The sequence below is a fragment of the Monodelphis domestica genome, chromosome 4 (genome assembly GCF_027887165.1).
Source record: "Monodelphis domestica isolate mMonDom1 chromosome 4, mMonDom1.pri, whole genome shotgun sequence".
NCBI classification, from domain to species: Eukaryota; Metazoa; Chordata; class Mammalia; order Didelphimorphia; family Didelphidae; genus Monodelphis; species Monodelphis domestica.
Genome location: NC_077230.1, coordinates 6209251 through 6232534, shown reverse-complemented (window position 1 = coordinate 6232534; position 23284 = coordinate 6209251). Strand labels below are relative to the sequence as shown.

Sequence of the window (23284 nt, the reverse complement as noted above, 5' to 3'; positions counted from 1 at the left end):
GGGTCACACAGCTAGAAAGTGTCTAAGGCCAGATTTGAACCTACAAACCTCCATAGCTAGACCTGACTCTCAATCCACTGAGCTACCCAGCTGCCCCATTAGCTTTTCATTTGTCACTTTTGGTGATCACAATTCTATGGATAAAATTGTCATTCAAAAATACCATATGAATGGCCACAGCTATGAAGGAAAGCTTCGACTAAGCAAGAAACGATCATTATTTCCTCTAGTAAAAGAGGTTGAAGTGGGAACTTTGGTGGTGACTGTGGAGATGCCTTTGGTAGAAATGATAATTTTGGCTATTTTGTAAACTTTAGCAATGTGGTAGCAGTAATCAAGATAGAGGATATAGTAGAAATAGCTATAATGAATTTGACAATGATGGTGGCTGTAGGGTTGGTAGTTCTGGTGACTCTAGAAGAAGCATGAGCTATAGTAGCATCATGGAAGCAAGGGCAGTGGCTGTGACAGGAATAATAACTGTGACATCAGAGGAGGCAGACATTACTTGGTAGTGTATTATAAAGGGGAATTAATTTGTAACTGAGGGGTTCAGTCTTTTTGTATAGAGGGGGAAAAGAAAAGAAAACCTCCCTTCATAAAGTGGGGTATAGGGAGACAGTTGATGTTTAGTATTGGTTCAGAGAGGAGAGGGGGTTTGAAGATTTTCCCCCTTCTGCCTTCCCTCCCTAGCCAAAGCTGCTCTCCCCAATTCGTTCTTGTCCCTCCTGTCCCCCCTCCACTACTGGAGACCAAAGGGTCTCCCCTTGATCTGTTCACTCACCCTCAGCTTGGGGAACAGATAACTTTTAATGTCAACTCAATCAGGTAATACAAAAGGAAATAACAGGCAGGGGAAAATGGGAAAAGGAAAGTGGGGAAAGAGGGTCCCTGTCTCTATCTAAACCCTTTCCCCTCCCTCCTTGAGTTTGGGGGGAACTCAGGCCTTGGCAGCCTGAGCCCTCTGAGAGAAAGTCAGGTTGACTCACCCCCCTGGGCAATAGGAGCTGAGGGTAAAGTCTGCTCAGGTTTCTCTTAAGAAATTCCCTTCAATTGGGAAGTGTTGGCGGGAAAGATTTCCAGTCACCAGCAGGAAAAGTGGGTAACCCTCAGGAGAAAGTCTTTTTCCTATCTTCTGTATTCAGCTTCTCAAGACCGAGAGCGACCAACTCCTCTATCATCCAGAGTCTTCTCCAGATTCCAATCCCTAAGGGCCCTCCCCCATCGAGGTGATCAATTTCACACTTTAGCCTGGCACTTTTTCTTTAGTGCCAGTCTCTGTCACAGTAGTAATAGTGGAAGCAACTGGAAGTTGTAGAAGCTATAATAATTTTTCTTTTTTAAACCTGTACATTCTGCCCTAGCAACAACTCTTGGACAGAAGGGCAAGCAGGGTCACAGAGATAAGAAGTGTCTCAGGATAGATTTGAATCCATATTCTCCCAACTCCAAGTCTGGTACTCTATCCACTGTGCCACCTAGTTGCTCCAACAATGATTTTGACAACTATAATAATTAGTCTTCAGACTTCTCTCATGAAGAAATTTTGGAGGTATAATGTTGAAAATTAATATTATGCTAAATGTAATATTTAGTAATTGGTTTGGAAATATTAGTTTAAAAAAGATTGTTATGATCACCATTTATAAAATAATTAACCCTTAAGTCCTGAGGATGATAGTAGATTTTAACAATTTAATTTTAATATAAATACAGTCTAAGAAAGAAATAAGGAGGGAAGGAAATAAAAAACTTATTTCCTAGCCTACCACCCTAATCTTACCAGCCCACAAGAGTGTCTTTTGCCCAAGGCACCAATGTCGAATCACAGAAAGACCTCTAGACAAAGACCTCCCGAGAAAAATTCTATCTCCTCTACAGTCTTATTTTTTATAGTCCTCTTTCTCTACATCACTTCCTTTCCCTGTGCGCTGGCCTATCACATCTCAGGAACCAAAGTCTCTCTGACTCAGACGTGTAACCTTTAGTTCTGGGTCATGTCCTAGGACTCTTAACCTGTGACCTCTGTTTGAAGCATTCCAACCACGCTAATGGGTTGCCTCAGACGAGCAGAAAGTTCACATCCCTCGGAGGAAGGGGTTCCCTTTACATGCCCCCCCCCATGTGATTCTTTTGGGAGATGAGCATGTTGAAATCTCCAAGATTTGCATGTCTAGTCTCCCCAATGAATCATTTTACTTTACCAGTTTATATCTCTAAAGATCTCTTACTAGAGGTGCATTTAATATTGTACTTTCTAAGAATAAATTACAATAATTCAGGAATAAGAGGGAAATAAAAGAGAGAGAGAGCAAAACCAATGATTGGTAGGTGCACTGACAAAAAGCCAATTAGGGGGTAATCCCTTTTGGCATAAGAGTTTACATTCAGAGTAAATATATTCGACCCCCTTCAGTTTGATTCACTATATCCTAAAGTTCATTCTAGATTTTCTGATGCAGTATGTGGTTTCTGTAGGCTTCTGTATGGCACCTTCTTGATTTGGGGAGTTAGCAAGTTTCCTTCCCTGAAATTCCTCTCAAAAAAATTTTTTTTTAATCTTGAATTTTAAGAAAATTATACAATCCCACCTTGAGGAGGGTGTTGACTGACACCCAGATCAACTCAGTATACATGCCTGACTTAAGGGGTATATAAATCAATTATCAAAAGAAAATCCAAAAACAAAAAAGAGATAATTAAATATGGGGGGGGGATATCAAAATCAAATTGTATATAAAAAAATCTGAGTAAGCAAGAATAAGCAGGTCCTAGAATCGGGGCTAAATTAAAGTGATTTATGTCCCACAAGCCTGTAGGACAATTGTAACAACATCATAGCACTTAACCATTGGTAGCCAGGACTACAGAAAACTGACATACTATAAAAAGAGAAAAGGGGTCTAGATTTTGAAGTAAAAAGGAAGTATGATTCGCTTGTTTGATGTTACCTTCACCCTCAGAGATAGGGGAGTCAAAATGGCAGCCAAACTGAGGTACTTGTTGGAAATCGGGCACAGGGAAATCCTGCGTCTGGCGTTGTTGAACACCCTCTTCCTTGAACCTCAAAACAAGTCCTCTGTGTTGGTGCAGATTCCCATCAATCCCACCAGGATTTGTCGGTCTCCTTGCCCATGTGCTTCTCAACATTGTACAGCCACTCTTTTGTGATCTCTTCTTCTGAAATCAGACATAATTATTAGTAACAGTCCCTTGATGTTTAACAATTAATGGCAGGTTTCTATAGTCTAAAACTTTTGAGTATGCATTGATTTTAGGGCTAATGAATATTTAAACTCATCCTTCAATATCAAAAAATCATTAATACTGGTTACATGTGTACTTCAAGAACAAAAAATAAGAGAAGAAAGAAAATTCAAATATCCTATTACAAATAAAAGGAAAAACAATAATAATTTTTTTTAATCAACCATTCATAGTTGACATTCCATGAAAATATGTTAGCCAAAACTGTGTCCCACTTGTCTATGAACTTTTATGATGGTATTATCTCCAGGCCAATCATAGCATGAGTAAAAATAAAAAAAACAATTGCATTACAGGATACAGTTAATCAGTGTTGATAGATGATGCCTGTTTTAGATGTGAACAATGAATCCAAGAGTCTTTTTCTCCAATTTTGGTAGCTGTTGGAGTGGTTAACAGGACTTGGAATGGACCTTTCCAGGCAGGCTGAGTTCCCCTCCATTGCACTAGAAGTTCTTTATGTGGGGGCAGCTGAGTGGCTCAGTGGATTGAGAATCAGACCCAGAGATGGGAAGTCCTGGGTTCAAATTTGACCTCAGACACATCCTATTTGTGTGACCCTGAGCAAGTCAACCCCCATTGCATAGCCCTTACCACTCTTCTGCCTTAGAACCAAGATGGAATTCTAAGATGGAAGGTAAGGGTTAAAAAAAAATAGTTCTTTATGCACACCTTGTCTCTTGAGTGTAGGTCATGAAGTGAAAATCTATAGGTCCTGCTTGTACAGCAGTTACATATTCATGGAGTTCTCTCAATTTGATCTGTAAGTTCTATATATACAAAACAATAGAAGTGCCGCCCCCGCCCCTCCCTTCCCCTGTAATGATGTGTATGAAGGAGAAAAAAGCTTAGCCTGTATAGGGGGCTGTCCAAAAACCTTCTCAAATAGTGAGATGTGTAGATCTCCCCTGGGCCTGCTTTGAAGATAAAAGAGAGCTAGAAAGAGAACTTCAGGCCATTTTAAGTGTGAATCTCAGTGCTGTTAAAGGGATTTTCTTAATCTCTCCCTCTGTCTCCTTAACAGACTAAAGAGCAGGATTTCTTTTTTTTTTTTAATTTTATAGTATTTTATTTGATCATTTCCATGAATTATTCATTAAAGACAAAGATCATTTTCTTTTCCTCCCCCCCACCCCCCGTAGCTGACGTGTGATTCCACTGGGTATCACATGTGTTCTTGCTTCGAACCCAATGCCATGTTGTTAATATTTGCATTAGAGGGTTCATTTAGAGTCACTCCTCTGTCATGTCCCCTCAACCGCTGTAGTCAGGCAGTTGCTTTTCTTCAGTGTTTCTACTCCCACAGTTTGTCCTCTGCTTATGGATAGTGTTTTTTCTCCTAGATCCCTGCAGATTGTTCAGGGACATTACACCACCACTAATGGAGAAGTCCATTACATTCGATTATACCACAGTGTGTTTGTCTCTGGGTACAATGTTCTCCTGGTTTAAAGAGCAGGATTTCTAAGTAGATCAGAACTGGCAGGAGTCAGTTAGCCGGAGCTGAAGATTCCATCACCAGGGAGACTAGGACCGAGGAGAGGAAATAGCCAGCCCTTGGACAGGAAGTTAGTGGGGAGAGTTGGTCAGTGAGGAGATAAGAAGGTAGTCACTGACAGTTGGGGGTCTTTTGGATATGGGATCTCTAGAGAGGAGGAGGTCTGTCTCTGAGGCAAGGGACTACTGGCATTTGGCTTCTGACAGTTGGGCTGCTGTAGAAAACTGAAGGAGTGAGTGAATGGTGGCTGGCTATTTTAGGGAGTAAGGTAGTGAATAATCTATAGATGCCAAGCAGAAGAACCTATCCTGAGAAGACAGAGCTAGTTTTAGGAAATTTTAGGTAGTATTAGGAATGTCAAATACATTTATAGGGCATAAGATTAGTAATCTCTCTTTTCTATCTTTCTATCTGTACTTCTTTCTCTAATTAAACAAAGTTTCTGTTGCTCTTCTCACATTATTGAACTCCATAATTTAACCCTTATAGTGTACAATTTTCCAGTCATAGTCTTAAGATCTCCATTCTCTCAACTTGGCCTGAGGTCTAGAGATGATACGGTACGTAGAATTTGGGAGAGATCCCCAAACAAGAATAAATCTGAGACAAAACTGAATTGATAAAAATGAGTTTCCTTGTTGGAATCAGTTTGTGCTAGTATGCCAAAGTGAGGAATAACCTTTTTTAAGAGCACTGCAGTTAAACCCTAAATTTTCCATTTTGGGGAGATACCACTGACACTTTGCCTTTGAGACCTTGTAGCCTCTCTTATGTAGCTCTAGAAGATGTTTGCTATCTTTCTGCCATAATGTGGCATTTGGTGAGACAAAGAGAAAATCATCTACAAATTGTATCAAACAGCTCTCCTGAAAACCAATATTTTCTAAATCCAGTTTTAAAATATGTCAGAACAAGGTTGGACCACCTACAAACCCTTATGGAAGCTGGTACCATGTCCTCTAGGAGCCTTTCTAAGTGAAGGCAAATATATTCCTGGAATTTTTATGAATAGGGATTGAGAAGAATGCCGAATACAGATGTACCACAGGAAAATATGTGGCTGTGCTGGGAATAGAGTAGATAATTGTGGCTGGATTGGGCACCACAGGGTGTCTTTATAAGATGATTATTTACAGCCCTTAAATCCTGTACAAATCGATAGACATGTTTTCCATCTACCCCTAATTTTGGCTTTGTAACAGGTAGAATAAGGTATATTCAGATTTGCATTTAATTATTATTCCTTGCACAATTAATGAATTTATCAGTGGGGTGATTCCCTCAATTGCCTCTTTTGATAGGGGATACTGAGGAATGGAAGGAGATGGACCACCTTTTGTCTTAATTGAACAGAAGCAGCTGATTTGGGTAGGCCTACATTGGAAGAAGATGTGGCCCAGAGAGACTCAGGTAGATCAGCTGGGATTTCAAAAGGTGGAAGGTTCCTTCAGCTCCTGACTGTCTAAAAATAAATGCAGGAAGCAAATTTAAGGATTCCTCAGGCAATTCTAGCATCATAGAGCCATCTTGAGAGCATCTTATTATGGCTCTAAGTTTGCATAAAAGATCTCTCTCTAACAAATTTATAGGGGAACCAGGCATTAAAACAAAAAGAATGTTCCACTGAGACGGGTCCCACAGACACCATTCGAGGGGAAAGTTTTGGGATTAGAGGTGCACCTGGTACACCTACTACATTTTTAAAGGGACAATAGAATTACATTCAGAATCAGGTTTACTCACTAATACTGATCTGGGAGCTCCAGCATCTAAGAGGCAGTCATAATACGTGTTCCCAACATTCAGGGTTACATAAGATTAATTATTAGGCAGGGGAGAATGGTCTGAGATAACTAGTGTCAAAACATTAGAGTCTGGGAAATCAAAGGTTTCTCTCTCAGATTTCAGAGCCCTTACACCCCTCTCACTCCTTCATAAAGATCCTTAGCCATTTCTCTGGGGTCCCCTACATTGAGGGGGATTTTCCCCCCTTAGTATAGTGTGGGTCAGCCCCATTTGGGGTATTTTGGTGTGTTATCATTTGCCTCATTTGAATTATTTATATTTGTTATTATTTCTAAAGTTATTATTTATATTTGTCTTATTCCACTTCCTACAGTTCATCATTATGTGACCCCCTTTTTCACAGAAGTAACACAATAATGGTTGATTTGTTGATTCCTGCAAAGGGGCTGTTGCCACTCCTTGATTTGCTTTTTTCTTTTTCAAATTTTTCAGTTAAAGCTTTTATTTCCTTCCTTAATGCCTCCACTAAGTCATTGTTTTCTTTATCTTTCCTTTCTTGGCCAGTAAAGGTATAAACTGCTATTCTTCTTAATTCCTCAAAACCCATATTAGCCAAGTTTGGGCATTTAGTCTTAAAATAGTCTTTGACCATTTTACAACAGTTTTTCACAAACTGCCTTCTTACTTGTCTAACATCCTTTTCTCTGGAAAGATCCAGGTCTCTATATCTACCTTCCACCTCAATAAATTTATCCATAAACTGGGAGGGATTTTCATCATTTTTCTGCTAAAGATTTTTGAATTTTGTCAATGTACCAGGCCTATCAGAACAAGCTCTCATTCCTTTTAGTAATGCCTTCTTAGCCTAGCATAGTTTTAAGTAGTCTTCCTCTTTATTCAAGTTCCATTTTGGGTCTTCCTGTGGCCAATGAATTGTTCTCCTTCCCTCGACCCGATTAAGAAGAGAAACAATTTTATTTTTTTCTCTTTGTTAAAAAGGCTTGGAGCAAATTTTCCACGTCAATCCACATGGGATCATAAGTGCGGCAAATACTTTCTACCTCTTTTATAAGAACAATGGTCTTTTCTTCAAAGGAAGGGGTATTTTCCTTGAATCTCTCAATATCTTAGGAAATAAAAGACGTATGGTGCCTATTGGTTACTAAATCTCCACATTTATCATAAGTGGGTGCTTCCCTTAAGAGGAATAGGAATTTAATGGAATTAATTTTGATTTCTGCTGCTTGGCTTGTTTGGATTGCAATGGAGTAGGTAAGAGGAGGAGGAGGTGTGGGTGAGCTGAGAGGGAGGGGTTGGTCTAAGGGTGGGGAGGTAGGGTAAAAGGATCAGGTTGCAGTTGGTGGTGAGGCAGAGATAATTGGGGGCAGGGTTGGGGTGGGGAGGAGGGGCAGTAAGGAGGTGGGTGGGGAGGGGCAGAGGTAGGGGTGGATGAAGAAGAGGCAGGGCAGAGGGAGATTTAGTAGGGGTAGAGGCAGGAGGGAGGAAGAATGGGGAAAGGAAGGGTGGGACAGGGGAAGAAGTGGAGGAAAGGATGGGTTTGAGCAGTGTGGGGAAAAGCTGAGCAAAGTAAGAGAGAAGGTGGCAAGAGCAAGGGTGGTCAGGGTGAGGCAGAGGCTGGGTAGGCTTAGATGGAAAGGGGGTATAGGAAGATGAATCTCCTTTCTGAATCTTGAGGTTATTCAAGCTTTTTTAATCTGAGTCTTGGGGATTAATCAAACTAACTTTCTGTTGTTTTTTTCTTTAGGAGAAATAGATAAACTCTAATGTATCCTATTAGCCTAAGTGCACCCAGGAATAGTACTAAATAAAGCCATTCTGAAACTGTGAGCTGTTTGAACTCAGTAAAGTTCTCTGGGAACAGGAGGTATTTCAGATGGGCAGGAAACTGTTCTTTCAGAGTGTGGGCTATACTTTTCAGCACCATACTCAATCCCCTATTTATTTTTAAATCTGATTGTTAATTTCTTACAATTCTACTTCCTGTATGTAGGTGGCACTTCCCTAGTATGTACTGGCTAGGGGTTATAGCCTCACAAGGCTAGTGGGTGGGGTTGTTCTAAATAAAGACTTTATAGAAAATAAATTTGGTTCAAATACAGACACACCCTACTTAACTAGTTTTTGAATAAAAGGGTTAGCTGAAGGCTAAATTTGGGAGAGAAAGCAAGAAAAAGCAATAGTTTTCTATTTTAGGCAAAATAAAACACACTTTTTTGTAGGCAAAAAAACAAACAAACAAACAAACAAAAAACCCTAGTGGTATAGCCAGAATTTAGCTAAGAGGTTTGAAAGTTTTCTTCCTTCCCCTCCTCCCTAGAGGTAAAAATGCTGGCAGCCATATGCCTCTACTGCCACTTTGGCAGGGAGATGCTTTGCTGAACTGGACTAGGAGGGCAGAAAGGGTTTGGGTATAGAGTACAGGCTGTGGGCTGTTGGGATTTTTCTCTTAGTAGGCTCTGAAAGTTTCTTAGGGTTAAGGGAGCAGTTGTAGTTTTCGTTACCTTCTCTGACTGCTCTCCCTTGGTGTTCCATCTCCTACTTAAGCTAATGCTAGAGACACATGGGGGTTCTGGAAAGGAAGAGTAAACTTCTAGGAGCAAGATAAGGCTAAACTTTCTTAATTTAGCCCAATAATTAATACCTTCTAATAACAAAAAAAAAAAGACTGAACTAAACTTATTAACTTCCTCCAATACTCTAGGATTCTGGGCTTCGCTCATAGGGACAGAATTGCGTTCCTGGAGGCAAGGAGTCAGGATTTGTGAAAGCATTCTCCCAGGTAAAAGCCTTGAGGGAGGCTAATTGTTGCTTTAAAAAAAAAAACAAAAAAACCCCAGACTTACCTGGCCTGCAGCAAACAAGAGCTATCCACCTGTTATCAGTTTAAGAGAAAGGGGGATTTAGACCTCTCTCTTCTGAGCAGGAAAAACAAGATGCTTCCAAATGGCTCCTGGGCAATCAGCTGTGGTTGGGAGGCAGCAGCAGGAGAAGTGGTAGAAGAGAAGCTTGCAGGCAAAGTGGCAGGATGGGTGGACAGACCAATGGCTGTGCACCTTCGACTGATTTGTCCTTTTGTCTATTCAAAAACTGCTCTACTGACTCAGAGCGAAGTAAACACTCTGAGCTCCAGGATTAGCTACTAACGAACTAACTTAAGGAGAGTAAAAAGTGAAGAAAATTGGAGAGGATTGAGGGTAATCGTCAAAACCTCGTGGTCTGCCAAATGTAATATTGAAAATTAACATTATGTATTGTGTTTCATGTGTTATGTAATATGCTCAATGCAATATTTAGTAATTGGTTTGGAAATATATTCGTTTAAAAAAGATTGTTATGGTCGCCATTTATAAAATAATTAACCCTTAAGTCCTGAGGATGATAGTAGATTTTAACAATTTAATTTTAATATAAATACAGTCTAAGAAAGAAATAAGGAGGGAAGGAAATGAAACACTATTTTCTAGCCTACCACCCTAATCTTACCAGCCCACGAGTGTCTTCCACCCAAGGCACCAGTGTGGAATCACAGACCCCCAGACAAGACCTCCCCAGAAGAACTCTGTCTCCTCGACAGTCTCATTTTTTATAGTCCTCTTTCTCTCTGTCACTTCCTTTCCCTGTCCGCTGGTCTCAGGAACCAATCAAAGTCTCTGACCCAGACCTGCAACCCTTAGTTCTGGGTCACGTTCTTAGGGCTCTTAACCTGGGACCTGTGTTTGGAGCATCCCAGCCACGCTAATGGGCTGGCTCAGACGAGCAGAAAGTTCACTGTAAGATAGGAGGAGAGACAGTCCACTTTGAGCAAGAGAGCAGTCTCTGACAGAGATCAGCTGCAGAGAGAGTGGGGGAGGAGCAAGAAGAAAAAACTGAAAATTCCATTGAGAGACTCAGAAGCTTGGAGCAAGAGCTGGCCACCTCACTTCCAGCCGGGAGCCTGAGGGAACTAGGCTGGGAAGAAGCCTGTCTCCCTGGAGACCGACTGTCTCTTTCTGGACTGGGACTTTGAAGGAAGCCGTCCACCGAAATCCCCTTCAAGGATTTCCCTCTCTATCTCGCTCCCCTACCTACCCCTGGTCTCCCCTAATTCAAGTTAGTTAGCTTGAGAGCAGGGGCTGACAAGCGGTTGGCAAGAAGGGGGAATCAAGGCTGAGAAGCCTTGAACCCCAGACTTTGGAGGGCCAAGCTGCTGGAGGGGACAAGTTGTAGAGCTTCCTGATCACCCATTTCCTGTACCACTCTCCCATTTGATACCCTTACCACCCCTTCCTTGTTTGAACCCAAATAAACCCCATGTTACTCAAGATCTAAGTCTGGGCCAATTTTATAATAGTAAAGGAGGTTAATCCTTTGGGGAGGGTCACCCCTCTCCCCAAAAAAGGGGGTTTGGCTTCTGGATCCTAGTGATCTAAGACTGCCAGACTCAAGGAACAGACCTTTGATGTCCCCAGAGAAGGCAGAGGCATGAGGAAATCACCTTGTCTCTTAAGGCTCCTCAGAGGGGAGCATCTTGTCAGCTCACTAAGACTTCCTTCTCTGGTCTCCTGTCCTCCATCTCCCAGAAACATTCTGAGGAAACATACTCCCTCTCTCAAGGAGACAGGCCTTGGCTGTCTCCCCCTGAAAGGAAGGGAGGGGAAGGACAGCCTCTTCACTCTATCCCATTCCCTCTTCTCTCCCTCCATTCATCCTTACCCCTTCTAATCCCTACGTTAGAAATAATGTTGCAAAGACTGTCATAAATAAGAATGGCCAGGAACTGTTAAGGGAGGGAAATTGGATACAGTCTCATTTTACTACTTGTAAATTATAACTATTTTGGGTCTGCAAGGATAACTGTTGGAGACAGATGTAAAAACCAAACAAAACAACCCTCTAATTACTATTGGAAAAGGCTTGAGGAAAGGTAAGGAAAGGTTGAGGATTAGCACTGATTCCCTAAATCTAACAGGGATCTAAATTATAAACAAGTTATTACTGCCTATGTGTGTCTCTAAATCTGCCAGCTGCCTCTCTTCAGACCAGATCAGGCTTCTGGCCTTAAACAGGCCTCAAACATGGCTGCCTCTGTCTCTGGCCACACAGGAAAAACAGAGTCTCTTTCTATCTCCTTAGATCTTCTTCATCTTTAAATCAGTTTGTTTTTTTGCTCTCTCTGCCCACTAACAGCCCTTCTGGGTCTCGCTAGGCTTTTTGGCCTAAATAGGCCTCAAAATGGTTTGGCCCTCTTAGCCACCACACAGAGGAAAAACTGCCTCCCTCTCTCTCTTTTCTGTTGATTTTCCCACAAGCTTATTTCAGAAACTCTAACCTGTTTTCCTCCTTCACCTGCCACTGGGTTTTTTCAGTGTTCCAGGGAACAGAAACACCAGCTTTCTCCTAGGGGAAAAAACCTCCAGGAGACCATTGGCAATTGGAAAAACAACTGACTCAGGCTACCTAGAATTCCAACAGGCACCCTTCCCAAGATTATTCTGTCTGGCCTTAAAGAAACCTTACCCACTATTCTTTACCCTTTCCTTATCTGCTAAGATCCCACTTACTCCAAGGGGTCCTCATTAGCCCTGTGGCTTAAGTAATCCTAGTATCACAACCCTGGGAAGGAGGGGTTCCCTTTATGCAGAGGCAAGAATTCTAACCCTTTAGTGTCCAATATTTTACCTATATTTTGGCTATAGTGGTTCCAGTAGTGACACTAGTTACAGCAGTGGCAGAAGTTTTTAATTGCTGTTAGGAAACAATATCACAGGAGAGAACTCGTGAAGTGACAGGGAAGCTACAGATGACAAAAGATTTGTGAACCCAGCCAAGCACATTGGTTGGCGACAGGGCTTAGCTGCTACAAGACATTTTTTAGACAATACTTTCTCTGCATGAGCAAAAAAATACAGAATTGTTTTTATTATTAATTGTATAATAAGTTATTTTTTCATTCTGATCTCTGGAAAGTATCAGATTTTAATGTCGTTTGATTATTTTTGTTCTCCTATTCTTAATTGCTAACTGTAATAAATGTAATTGCTAAATATTATGCTAATCATGACACTGAATAAATGTTTCAGTTTTTTCACAAGATATGAATTGCTTTTATAACATCCATTTTAAATTGTTTATCCAGATTCCACCCCATCCCCCCCTTTTAAAACACTTAGCTTCTATCCCTACTAAGTATCAAATCCAAGGCAGAGGAATGGCAAGAGCTGACAATTGGGACTAACTGACTTGCCTAGAGTCACACAGCAAGATAGTGTCTGAGACCAAATTAGAACCCAAGTCCTCCTGACTCCAGACCTGGTGCTCTATCCACTGTGCTGCCTGACTGCCCGAATTTAATTTAACTCTTTGTGGTTGTTGGTTGTTTTTTTTTTTAAACTCTTTTTGTCATCATCACAACTCCAAGACAGGAGAATAAGAGTTAAGTGATTTCCCAGGGTTACTCAGCTAGAACGTGTCCGAGGCCAGATATAAACCCAGGTCTTTCTGACTCCAGACATGGGACTCTATCCACTGCTCCACATAGCCACCCAGACTCCATCCTTTTGAAAGCTTCCACTGCTGAGGAACTCATCATCTCCTGAGGCAGCACCATCCTATTTTTGGACAGCAGCAAAGTTAGGGAGATGTTTATTATGTTTGATCAAAAATCTGCTCCTCTTTTAAGTTCTACCCGGTTGTTATAGAACCAGAGCTATAGATGTAGATCAAGCCTTATCCTCCCAGCATTAAAACTCAGTAAACATTTATTAAGCTACTCTTATAGGCTAGCTATTGTGCTCAGTGTTGGGGAGATGAAGAGGTAAGAAAACTAGTCCCTGCTTTCAAGGTGCTCCCAGTCTAATGGGGAATAAATAGAAATAATCAATAGAGCTAAGGCGCTAACAGGAAGGATTATTTGGAAAGGCTTCTTGTAGACGCTGAAATTTTAGCTCATGTTAGAAGAAGCCAGAATAATAAGGAGGTAGAATGAGGAAGGAGAGGATTCTAGGCATGGTGGACTGTGAGTGAAAATGTCTAGGGCCAGGAAGTGGAGTATCTTCTGTGAGGAACAGTGAGGAGGCCTGTGTCATCGGATGTCATGTGCGTAAAGATAAGTAATGAGTGAAAAAGACTGGAAAGGTGGCGGAAGAAGCCGAAGCCGCTTACAAAGGACTTCAAAAGCCAGAGGATGCTATTTTTGAGCCTGGAGGTAGATAAGGAGCCATTGACGTTCATAAGTAGGGAGGTGACATAACCAGACTGACACTTTTGGAAGATCACTTTCACGGCTGAGTGGAGGAGGGATTGAGGTTGGAGGTTGTGGAGGGAGACCCATCAGCAGTCTTTTGTAATATGCCAATCGTGAAGTGATGAGGCCAGCGCTGTCAGATTAAAGGGGATGTATATGAGAGATGTTACTAAACGAGGCGAGACTTGCCAACCAGTCAGATATGGTGGAGGGCAAAGGAAGGTGAGAGCCTGAGGAGTTAAGCAGGACACCTAGGTTGCATTGTTGGGTGACTGGGAGAACTGTGGTACCCTCAAGGGATTAGGGAAGTTAGGAAGAGAAGGTTTTGGGGGAAAGAGAATGAGTTTGCTTTACATATGAGGAGTTTAAGTTGTGAAATATCCTATTCCAGATGTCCAGTAGGCAGCTGGAGATGTGCAGGACTGGAAGACAGCAGAGAGGTTAAGGCTGGATACGTAAGCATCAATATAGAGATGATCATTGACTTGTTGGTAGCCTATGAGATAACTAAATGAAATAGTAGAGGGAGAAGAGATGCAAGAGTCCCTCTACAAAGGAGACTGAGGGAGAGGAAGAACACCAGCAGAGAATAGTGTCATGAAAGCCTAGAGAGAAGAGATCAAAGAAGGTGATGAGTAATGTCAGTTTACACAGAGGCCAGCAGGGGTGAAGACCAGTTTAAAAAGCCCATTACATTTAGCAATGAAGAGATCATTGGTAGCTTTGGAAAGAGCAGATCAGAAGTCAATAAGAAGGGATGAGGCCAAAAGCTTGTAGAAAGTTAAGAGGAAAGGATGATAGGCATCATTCTCAGGAACTCCCAAAAAGGGTAGAGAAGTAATGGGCCTCTAGCTAGCAGGGATGAATGGATCGAGTGAAGACTTTTTCCCCATTTTTTTATTGTCATGCAAAACACACTTCCATATCGGTCACTATTGTAAGGGCAAAGTCACACATAACCAAACCCCAGAACAAAGCCAGAAATACCCGGATGTGGCAGACGACTCCGACCGTTCTTTCTCTGGAGCTGCACCGCGTTCCCCATCATTAGTATTTCAGGATCGTCCCCGATCCCAGCATTGCTGACAGTAGCCAAGTTTTCACACGTAATCCGTGTCCAATGATGCTGTTGCTGTGTACAGGCTTCTCCCAGTGATGCGCATTTCACTGCGTGTCAGTTCCCGCAGATCTTCCCAGCTTCGTCTGAAGTCGTCTTGCGTACCATTTCTTATAGCACAGTAGTATTCTGTTACTAACGTGGAGCACCGTGTGTCCCGCCATTTGCCACCACAGCGAAGAGCTGCTGTAGCGGCAGGTCCTAGAAACGAGTAAGCTAAGGAACTGGGAGGCGGAAGTATTTGAAAAGCATCATCATGTATGTGAGGATGAATTGGAGAGAGAGGAAAGACGGAGCCAGGCAGAAGCCTTCTTTCTCGAGGAGAACCTTTCAGACAATTCTGTCAGAACCTGGGAGCTCTCACCATTCTGGCCGCCTTCTCGAAAGGCCTGGCTGCCCCGTATCAGTGTATCCCGCATTGGACCTGTAATTTAGTAGCGGTTCACTCCTTTAGCTTGGAATAGTGAGGAGGAGAGACGTCTGGGCGCAATGTGCCTGCCAGGACCTCTCCCTCAGCCCTCACTGGAATCGGGACAAAAGGGTAATCCGTGGGAAAGACGGGCTTCCAGAGAACAGGCCAGCGATGGCGGTCTTCCCTATTGGATGGTGGAAATGATGAGCACGGGTCGCCCAGGGACAGAAGCCTCCCCTCCGACCCACTGACAGCGCAGGGGGGCTGATCGGCTGCCTCGCCACTCCAGCTCCCTCAGCGCCCCCTTGAAATAATAGTCTTCCTTCATCCGATGCCGTTTAATGTTGATGAGGTGGGAGGAGCTGGGGAGTGGTACAGGCCCAAAGAAAGCCCCCTTCTCCCTGACCCAAGGACTCCCCTGCCCTTGAGGTCACGATGGTATCTAGGTATGGCTGGGCCTGGATGGAGGCAGGCAAGAGTGCAGGTCCGAGTCCTTGACCCCTCAGGCCTGAAGGGGTCAGAAGTTCCCCTGCTACGGGTTGACAGGCAACACCAGGGTTCCAGATCAAGTCTTCCAGGGCAGTCTTTTGGGCTGGCTTTCGGTGGGTCTCAAGCAGTCCAGAGAGTCCACCTCTGTCCCCGAGGTCCCCCACCAAAAGCTCCTTCCCTCTCCGGGCCCTTTTCCAAGGTGCCTTGCTTCAGCTCCAGCTGTCTGCTCCTCTCTCAACATTCCATCCTCCTCAGCTCTTCTGCTCTCACAGTAGCTTAATATGTTGTTTGGCTGAGGTGAAACACACTAGGATATTTCCCTCATTTCCCTTCTTCTAAACATTATGCTTGTATTAATACATTTGAAATTTATATTCTATTTTAGGGATCTGATTCACATAGGTAGGTCATTCTGAACCAGTGCACTACAGATGGCAAATCTTAAAAGAAACCAAAACGCTGTCTTTCTCATCTTCTTAGTTCCGTTAGGACGAACCTTTTAGAGATGGAGTTCCAGGCCCCCGTCCCACCCCCTAGACCAAATGCCTTGCCAGCCCCCCAGAGACTGAGGGCTGTGCCCCACCCCACCCCCGTTATGATTAAAATTTTAGTTTCTAGTAATAAAAAGTATTATATTTTTAGAGGTTTATTTAAGATTTAGCAATAAAGAAAGTACAAAATAAGAAAGCACGTGCCCAGGAGGGTCGAACGGCCCATTCGATTTCACTTACATCTCGAGAGAAGCCTGTGCTTGGAAGCGGAAGCAGGAAGAGAGACCTCAGTAGGCTTTACAGCCAATTTAAATAGAAATTTTGATCTCGCCCAGGTGGGGATCTCAGTGAGATGAGAGGGCATCTTGGGAACTAGAGCAAGGACTTCTGGGGATTGAAGTTCGGGGTTCGAATCTCCATTTTTACTCCCCTTACTCCATATGGTAGGAAGGAAGCCCTCCCATTGGGCTGCGGGGCAGAGGGTGATGAGAAGCACAGGGGGAGAGGGGGAGGAGAGTGGCCCAAGCCGCTCATCTTACCAACTCTGAGCTCCCATTGGGCTGCTGGGCATAGGGGCAGGTGATTTGAAAGAATGTCTGTCACAGTGGAGGGGGGAGGGGAGCAGCTCTGCCTGAGTCCCTCAAACTGGGGGGTGGGGGGTGTTTGGGAGACGGTGCCCATGTGTCCACAGAGAGTGCGTACCATCTTTGGCACTTGTGATATAGGTTCACCATCACTGTCTTAAGTTTTTAAATATTTAATCTGTATACAGGACTTTATATTCCTATCAAATTTCACCTTTCAGAAAATTCATCTGCACACAAAAGTATTCGCAGCAGCATTAAGTATAATTGAAAAACCCTAGGCAATAACAATAACTACCACAGCCTGGGACTTTGCCAGAGGCAGGCTGAAGTTAGAAAGGTCCAAATTAGCACCATTATCTGGAAGGAGAATCAATAAGTTCCTGTTTGGAAGAGAGAGTATGCCACTTGGATCTTTAAACACTACCCTCCCATCAATTCCTAAGCAAATTGTAGCTATACATCTCTTTCTACAGGTCACTGTGATTCTAAAATCCTCAGCTTCTTCCACCCAGACATGGGGGTGGGAGGGCTCTGCAGCCCCTAATCTTCAAAGGTTGTACCACCAAGCAAAGAACTTGAGACAGAATACGAGACCTCCTTCATACCCCTAATCAAAGAAGTTGTGGAAGTGGGAGGACCATGGGACCTGTGTATGGGGAGCATCCTTCCTATTCTTGAAATGAAAGGGGAAGGAGAGAAAGATGCTAGAGTCCAGCCTGCTCTTGGACAGGGATGGTGACAGGGAGAATGGGGAGCTGTAAGTGCTAAAGAAAGCATTTGATCTTTCCTCTGTCCTCTACCACATCCTCCTGGACTGACACACATTACATCCAATTAGCAGCAATAAGAATGGAATAGGAGAATAAGAAAATTCTTGCTGTAGCTTTTTTCTCTTTTATAGCCACACTCTTAGGAAAGGTTATTTACATTCTACTTTCTCTCCATAGATTTTTCTCTTTTCTCTCACTTTCTTTATATCCTTTTCTCAGATCTCATAACTTTTAACCTTTTTGGTTTTTTATATTATTAAACAGTTCTTTTAGATATTTCTTTTTCAGTTTTCATGACAGTGACCTCTTTTTATTCTCTTACTTGTCTAATAATTCCTTTTCAGATTGTTTTGTTGGCTCATCATCTTATTTTTCCCTTATGCATGAGGGTGTCATGGCTCTCTTCCTTTCTCTCTAATTTTTTAGTGATCTTATCAGCTAGCTTTCAAGATGATTCCAGCTTTTATTTTTGGATTGGGTCTCTGCTTGGGCCAGGCTGTATCCTTGCCTGCCCTTTTGGATGGAATAGGGTAGCAGACCTTGTTCAGTTCTGTTCCCCCCTTTTTTTTTCCTTTTAAACATTATTTTATTTGGTCATTTTCAAACATTATCCATTAGAAACAAAGATCATTTTCTTTTCCTCCCCCCCTCCCATTGGCGATGCATGATTCCTCTGGGTATCACATGTGTCCTCGATCTGAACTCATTTCCATGTTATTGGTTTTTACATTAGGGTGTTCATTTAGAGTCTTTCCTCAATCATATCCCCTCCATCCCTATAGTCAAGCTGTTGCCTTTCCTCAGTGTTTTTACTCCCACCTTTTGCCCTCTGCTTGTGGATAGTGTTTTTCTCCTAGATCCCTGCAGATTGTTCAGGGACATTGCATTGAGACGAATGGAAAACTCCATTATGTTCGATTGTACCACAATGTATCTGTCTCTGTGTACAATGTTCTCCTGGTTCTGCTCCTTTCACTCTGCATCACTTCCTGGAGGTTGTTCCAGTTCACATGGAATCCCTCCAGTTCATCATTCCTTTTAGCACAATAGTATTCCATCACCATCATATACCACAATTTGTTCAGCCATTCCCCAATCGAAGGGCATCTCCTCATTTTCCAATTTTTTGCTACCACAAAGAGCGCAGCTATGAATATTCTTGTACAAGTCTTTTTCCTTATTATCTCTTTGGGGTACAAACCCAGCAGTGCTATGGCTGGATCAAAGGGCAGACAGTCTTTTATCGCCCTTTGGGCATAGTTCCAAATTGCCCTCCAGAATGGTTGGATCAGTTCACAACTCCACCAGCAATGAATTAGTGTCCCTACTTTGCCACCTCCCCTCCAGCATTCATTACTTTCCTTTGCTGTCAGGTTAGCCAATCTGCTAGGTGTGAGGTGATACCTCAGAGTTGTTTTGATTTGCATCTCTCTGATTATAAGAGATTTAGAACATTTTTTCATGTGCTTATTAATGGTATTGATTTCTTTGGCTGAAAACTGCCTATCCATGTCCCTTGCCCATTTATCAATTGGAGAATGGCTTGACTTTTTGTACAATTGATTTAGCTCTTTGTAAATTTGAGTAATTAGACCTTTGTCAGAGGTTTTTATGAAGATTGCTTCCCAATTTGTTGCTTCCCTTCTGATTTTAGTTACATTGGTTTTGTTTGTACAAAACCTTTTTAATTTGATGTAGTCAAAATTATTTATTTTACATTTTGTGACTATAAGTCTTGCTTGGTTCTGTTCCCTCTTTACTCTCTAGTTAGAACATCCCTAGAAATTCTGAGTGGGGCAAGACCAGACCTCTCCTTTCTCACAATTTCTGGCCTCTCTGGTTGAGATTAAGCTGGATATTGCATAAAGGAGCATCTTCCCTTACAGAATGAAACCCTGAATGTTCTGTGGAGTGAATCTTTGAGTACATTTTAAATGATTTACTTCCCACATTCTGTTTTGTAGGAAGATGCATACTGTGGAATAGAAAGCAACTTCAGATATCATCAAATTCAACATTATTTGGTTTTAGAATTTATTTTGTGATATTTTAAACTTTATCTTCCAAATTTTTCTTAGTTTTCAGAGTCTGATGAAAATTTTAGTTTGCATTCCCCAAGAGGATCACAGAGGCTACTAGGGAAGCCAGCACTTAAAAAAGAAATTATATTTTAAAGTGTCATTTTCAGCAAGGCCTTTTATCAAGGACTGAGTGATATAGTTGAAAGACTATTTGATTTGGGAATCTGGAGGCATAGGCATCTTTTGCTTATTAGTCCTGTAACCTTAGGCAAGTCATTTAAGTTTAGCTGTAGAGTTACATAAAATGAGAATAATAATAATTCTCATATGTAAGGATTAAATAGATAATATATGTGAGAGTACTTTATGAACTAGAAAGCACTGTCAGAATATAAATTACTGTGTTTTAGGTATAGCTTGGTTATATTTCTGCTTCACAAAGAAGATATCTATATCTTTATACTCACATTTTTGTATGGTAACTTTCTCTTATATTCTAGGCGATTCTTTATGCATTATTAGGTAATCTGCAGAGCGCTAACATGGGAAAGAAACGTACAAAGGGAAAAACTGTACTGGCTGATGATGATTCTGAAATTTTAGGTATAGTCTATTGGATTTTATTTATTGATTGGATGGGATAATTTTTATGTCCAAAAATGCATTGTTTTTCACTATTTCTCTACTGAAATAGAATGAAACATTGACTCTAGAAAGATAATAGCAGAACTTCATATTTTGTGTGTTATTTAAAATTATAAGTTTGGTCTAAATTATTTTTAAAACATTTTAAATATGATAAAAATTTCATTGTTAATAAAATACTCCATACAAATAAAGTCATGGTTTTGTGATGGTATTTAAAAGATTTTTTTAAATTTCCATATTCTGCAGCATATTTATATAATCTGATTCATTTTTCTCTTTCAACTTCTATAAAAGGATTTGACAATGTGCTGTGTAATTATTTTTGGATTTATTTTTCATATGCCAGAAAGAAAGTTTTGAAGCTTGAGTTTGAATTTTTTGTATGTGTGATTGACATTTTAAAAGTAAAGCTGCTACTAACAAAATATATCTGTTCTTTAATGATTTTTTTTTTAAACAGAACCTCGATGCAGACATATTAAAAAAGGATTAGAACAAAGTGGTTTGAAAAAGTCTTTGATGAATGTGCAATGGAACGTTTGCCAAGAATGCAAGATTGACAACAGGACAAATGATAAACCTGAAGGGGAGAATAAAGAAAACCCTTCAATCTGGCTGTGTCTTAAATGTGGCCATCAGGTATTATTTTAACTTTGTTTAAGAGGTAGCATGTTAGAGTGGAGTAATGAGACCTTGATTCAAATCTTGCCTTAAAACTGTGTAGTCTTGTTCCCTTAATCTCTGACAGCCTTAATTTTGTCATCTGTTAATTGGGGATAATAATCCTTGTAAACCACAAGGTTGTTGTAAAGAATATTCCCTACCAAGTTTAAAACATATATAAATGTGAATTACATGGCAATTAAAAATAAAAGTAAACTGAAGTACAGGTCTCTGAGCAAAACCAGTTTATTACCAGTAATGGTATAATTGTTTAAAAAAAAAAGTGGGGTCAGACTGGCAACTTCAGTAAAGCCAGAAACCCCAGTGAGAAGGAGAAAACTGTCTTTTTTGACACACAACAGAGAAGGAGTCTTGGTAGGCATGGAAAAAAAGTGATAATGTCATAGGGTTGAGGCAGGAATATTTACAACTGGTTATACTAAAAAAGATGGGCTGCCATTCACATGAGACTCAAGATCTTTTATGAGACCCTCTGCATTTTATAATCTTTGCTAGGAAATCAGAGATTGACTGTTTCCTTTGGAAGAGATCAAAATTCCCTTGATTGTACAAATAGAGGCAAGGACAGATGATGTGTCTTTTGGGGATGGTACCACATTAACTTGTGGGGCTTAAAGATAAGCAGTAAATATCCTGGAAGAATGCCAGGGGCTGACTGTATCAGAGATAACAACTTTTCTTTTCATTAAAACTTTTATACTAACTCAGAAGGAAATCTGAATTTCTGAGTTCAATTCAAGGTAATTTTAGGAATTAAAGTGGTAGTACTCTTAATTTTCTTCAGTTATTATTTGATGTGGTAATGCAGAATCCTTTTTTGAAATGGGTCGAAGAGATATTTTCCTAAAAATAGAGTAAAATTTTTAAAGGAACCATTGTTGAAGTTGTTAGTGAGTCTTGGACTTCATTATTGTTTTTATAATCATTCTGTAGGTCAACATGAATCACTGGAATATATTATTTTCTTAAAAATGGTTAGTAGTACTGGGCAATACAGAATTCACTACCATTCTTGGTTTTAGAAAAAGGCCTGTAAAATTAATTAGTTAATTAAAGAGTAATTAGTTATTCTAGGTTTTTAAAAATAAGATCTTCAGTCAAGAGACAGAATGACAAGAATATTGAGTAGGTCAGAGGGATAGAATTCCCAGAACCCCCAAGGAGAGGGCAGTTAGGAGTACCGGACTCACTCTCTGGGAAGCTTACTGTCGGAGAGGAGGTGTCTGGGCTTTTCCCGAGATGCCTCTGGGAAGAGTAGAGACACTGGACTTTGGCAAGTTAACAGTCAGGGTGGGCTTTTTCTCTGAAAGGGAGAAAACCAGCCAGGAGGTGGCGCTGTCTCCTCAGACGAGAGAAGCCTCACGGTCAGGGGAGGCTGCTGTGGCACGAGCACAAACGGACTTTCATTATGACCGAGAGAAAAGTCGCCGGAGGATTTTGTTCTTATGGGTCAAGGAAACCCTGTGCTGAAGTCCTTGTAGAACACCCCGGAAGTTATTCGAGAGAGCAAGTTCGGTCAGGCCGGATTTTGGCCGGCGAGAGGCTGTCTTGTGACAGGCCGATTGGCATCTGGGCTTTTTAGGCAGAAATCTTAGACTTCAGGGCAGTCTGTTTCCTCCCGTTCTCATTTCCTTTTCCTTCCCATTGTCCCTGCTCTTCGATAAGCTCTAATAAAGAGGGGTTTCTAATAGTCTGTCTCCTGCCAACGTTATCAACTGAAGCTCTCTGTCAGTGACAACTACATGAGCAAATCAAGATCAGCAATAGTCTGTCAGTCGCTATGGACCTCTACCAGTCCAAGATCAAACAGGCCCAAGGTTAGAAAGCAGGGAACTAAAATGATTTAATTTTGTTTTTCTCCCTACTGAGCTTTTAAGAAACCTTACTAACCCTTTTAACTCTTACTTTCCATCAATACTAAACATCCGTTCTAAGGCTGCACAGTTGAAGTTCAGTGACTTGCCCAGGGTCACACAACTAGGAAGTATCTGAGGCTAGATTTGAACCCCGGTCCTCCTGAGTCCAGGCCTGGCACTCTACTGAGCCATAGAGCAGGACCTTACCTAATGAATGATTGTTCACTATAACTGCAATTTGGAGAACTTTGATTCATAGGATAATGTAGGTTCAGAACATTATTTCTGAAAATTTTATATTTGCAAAAATACATTTTCTATCCTTTACTATAATTTCTAAATTGTTTGTGCCCCATAAGTTGTGTTAACTCAGCTTTAGCAGTAGTCTTTTACCTGTAGTGAATAATCATTATAGTAATTTCATTTATTTTATTGCCTTCCCCTAGGGAAGAGTA

The 23284-nt window shown here is 41.4% G+C and overlaps 1 protein-coding gene across 8 annotated transcripts in view; it reads left to right on the top strand.

The window, feature by feature from the left end:
* Positions 1 to 23284, top strand: part of USP16 (ubiquitin specific peptidase 16) — an 80605-nt gene that overhangs the window by 28756 nt on the left and 28565 nt on the right. For 4 of the 8 annotated variants that reach the window (XM_056825979.1, XM_007493139.3, XM_007493143.3 and 1 more), the window contains 2 exons: positions 20142 to 20244; positions 20750 to 20928. In XM_056825979.1, the coding sequence (XP_056681957.1) occupies positions 20184 to 20244; positions 20750 to 20928 (240 nt within the window). In that variant the 5' untranslated portion in view covers positions 20142 to 20183. Of the gene's footprint in view, positions 1 to 9234; positions 9312 to 20141; positions 20245 to 20749; positions 20929 to 21878; positions 22791 to 23284 lie in introns of those variants that run through there. The other 4 variants (XM_007493145.3, XM_056825980.1, XM_001373193.3 and 1 more) reach the window with 3 other exon arrangements.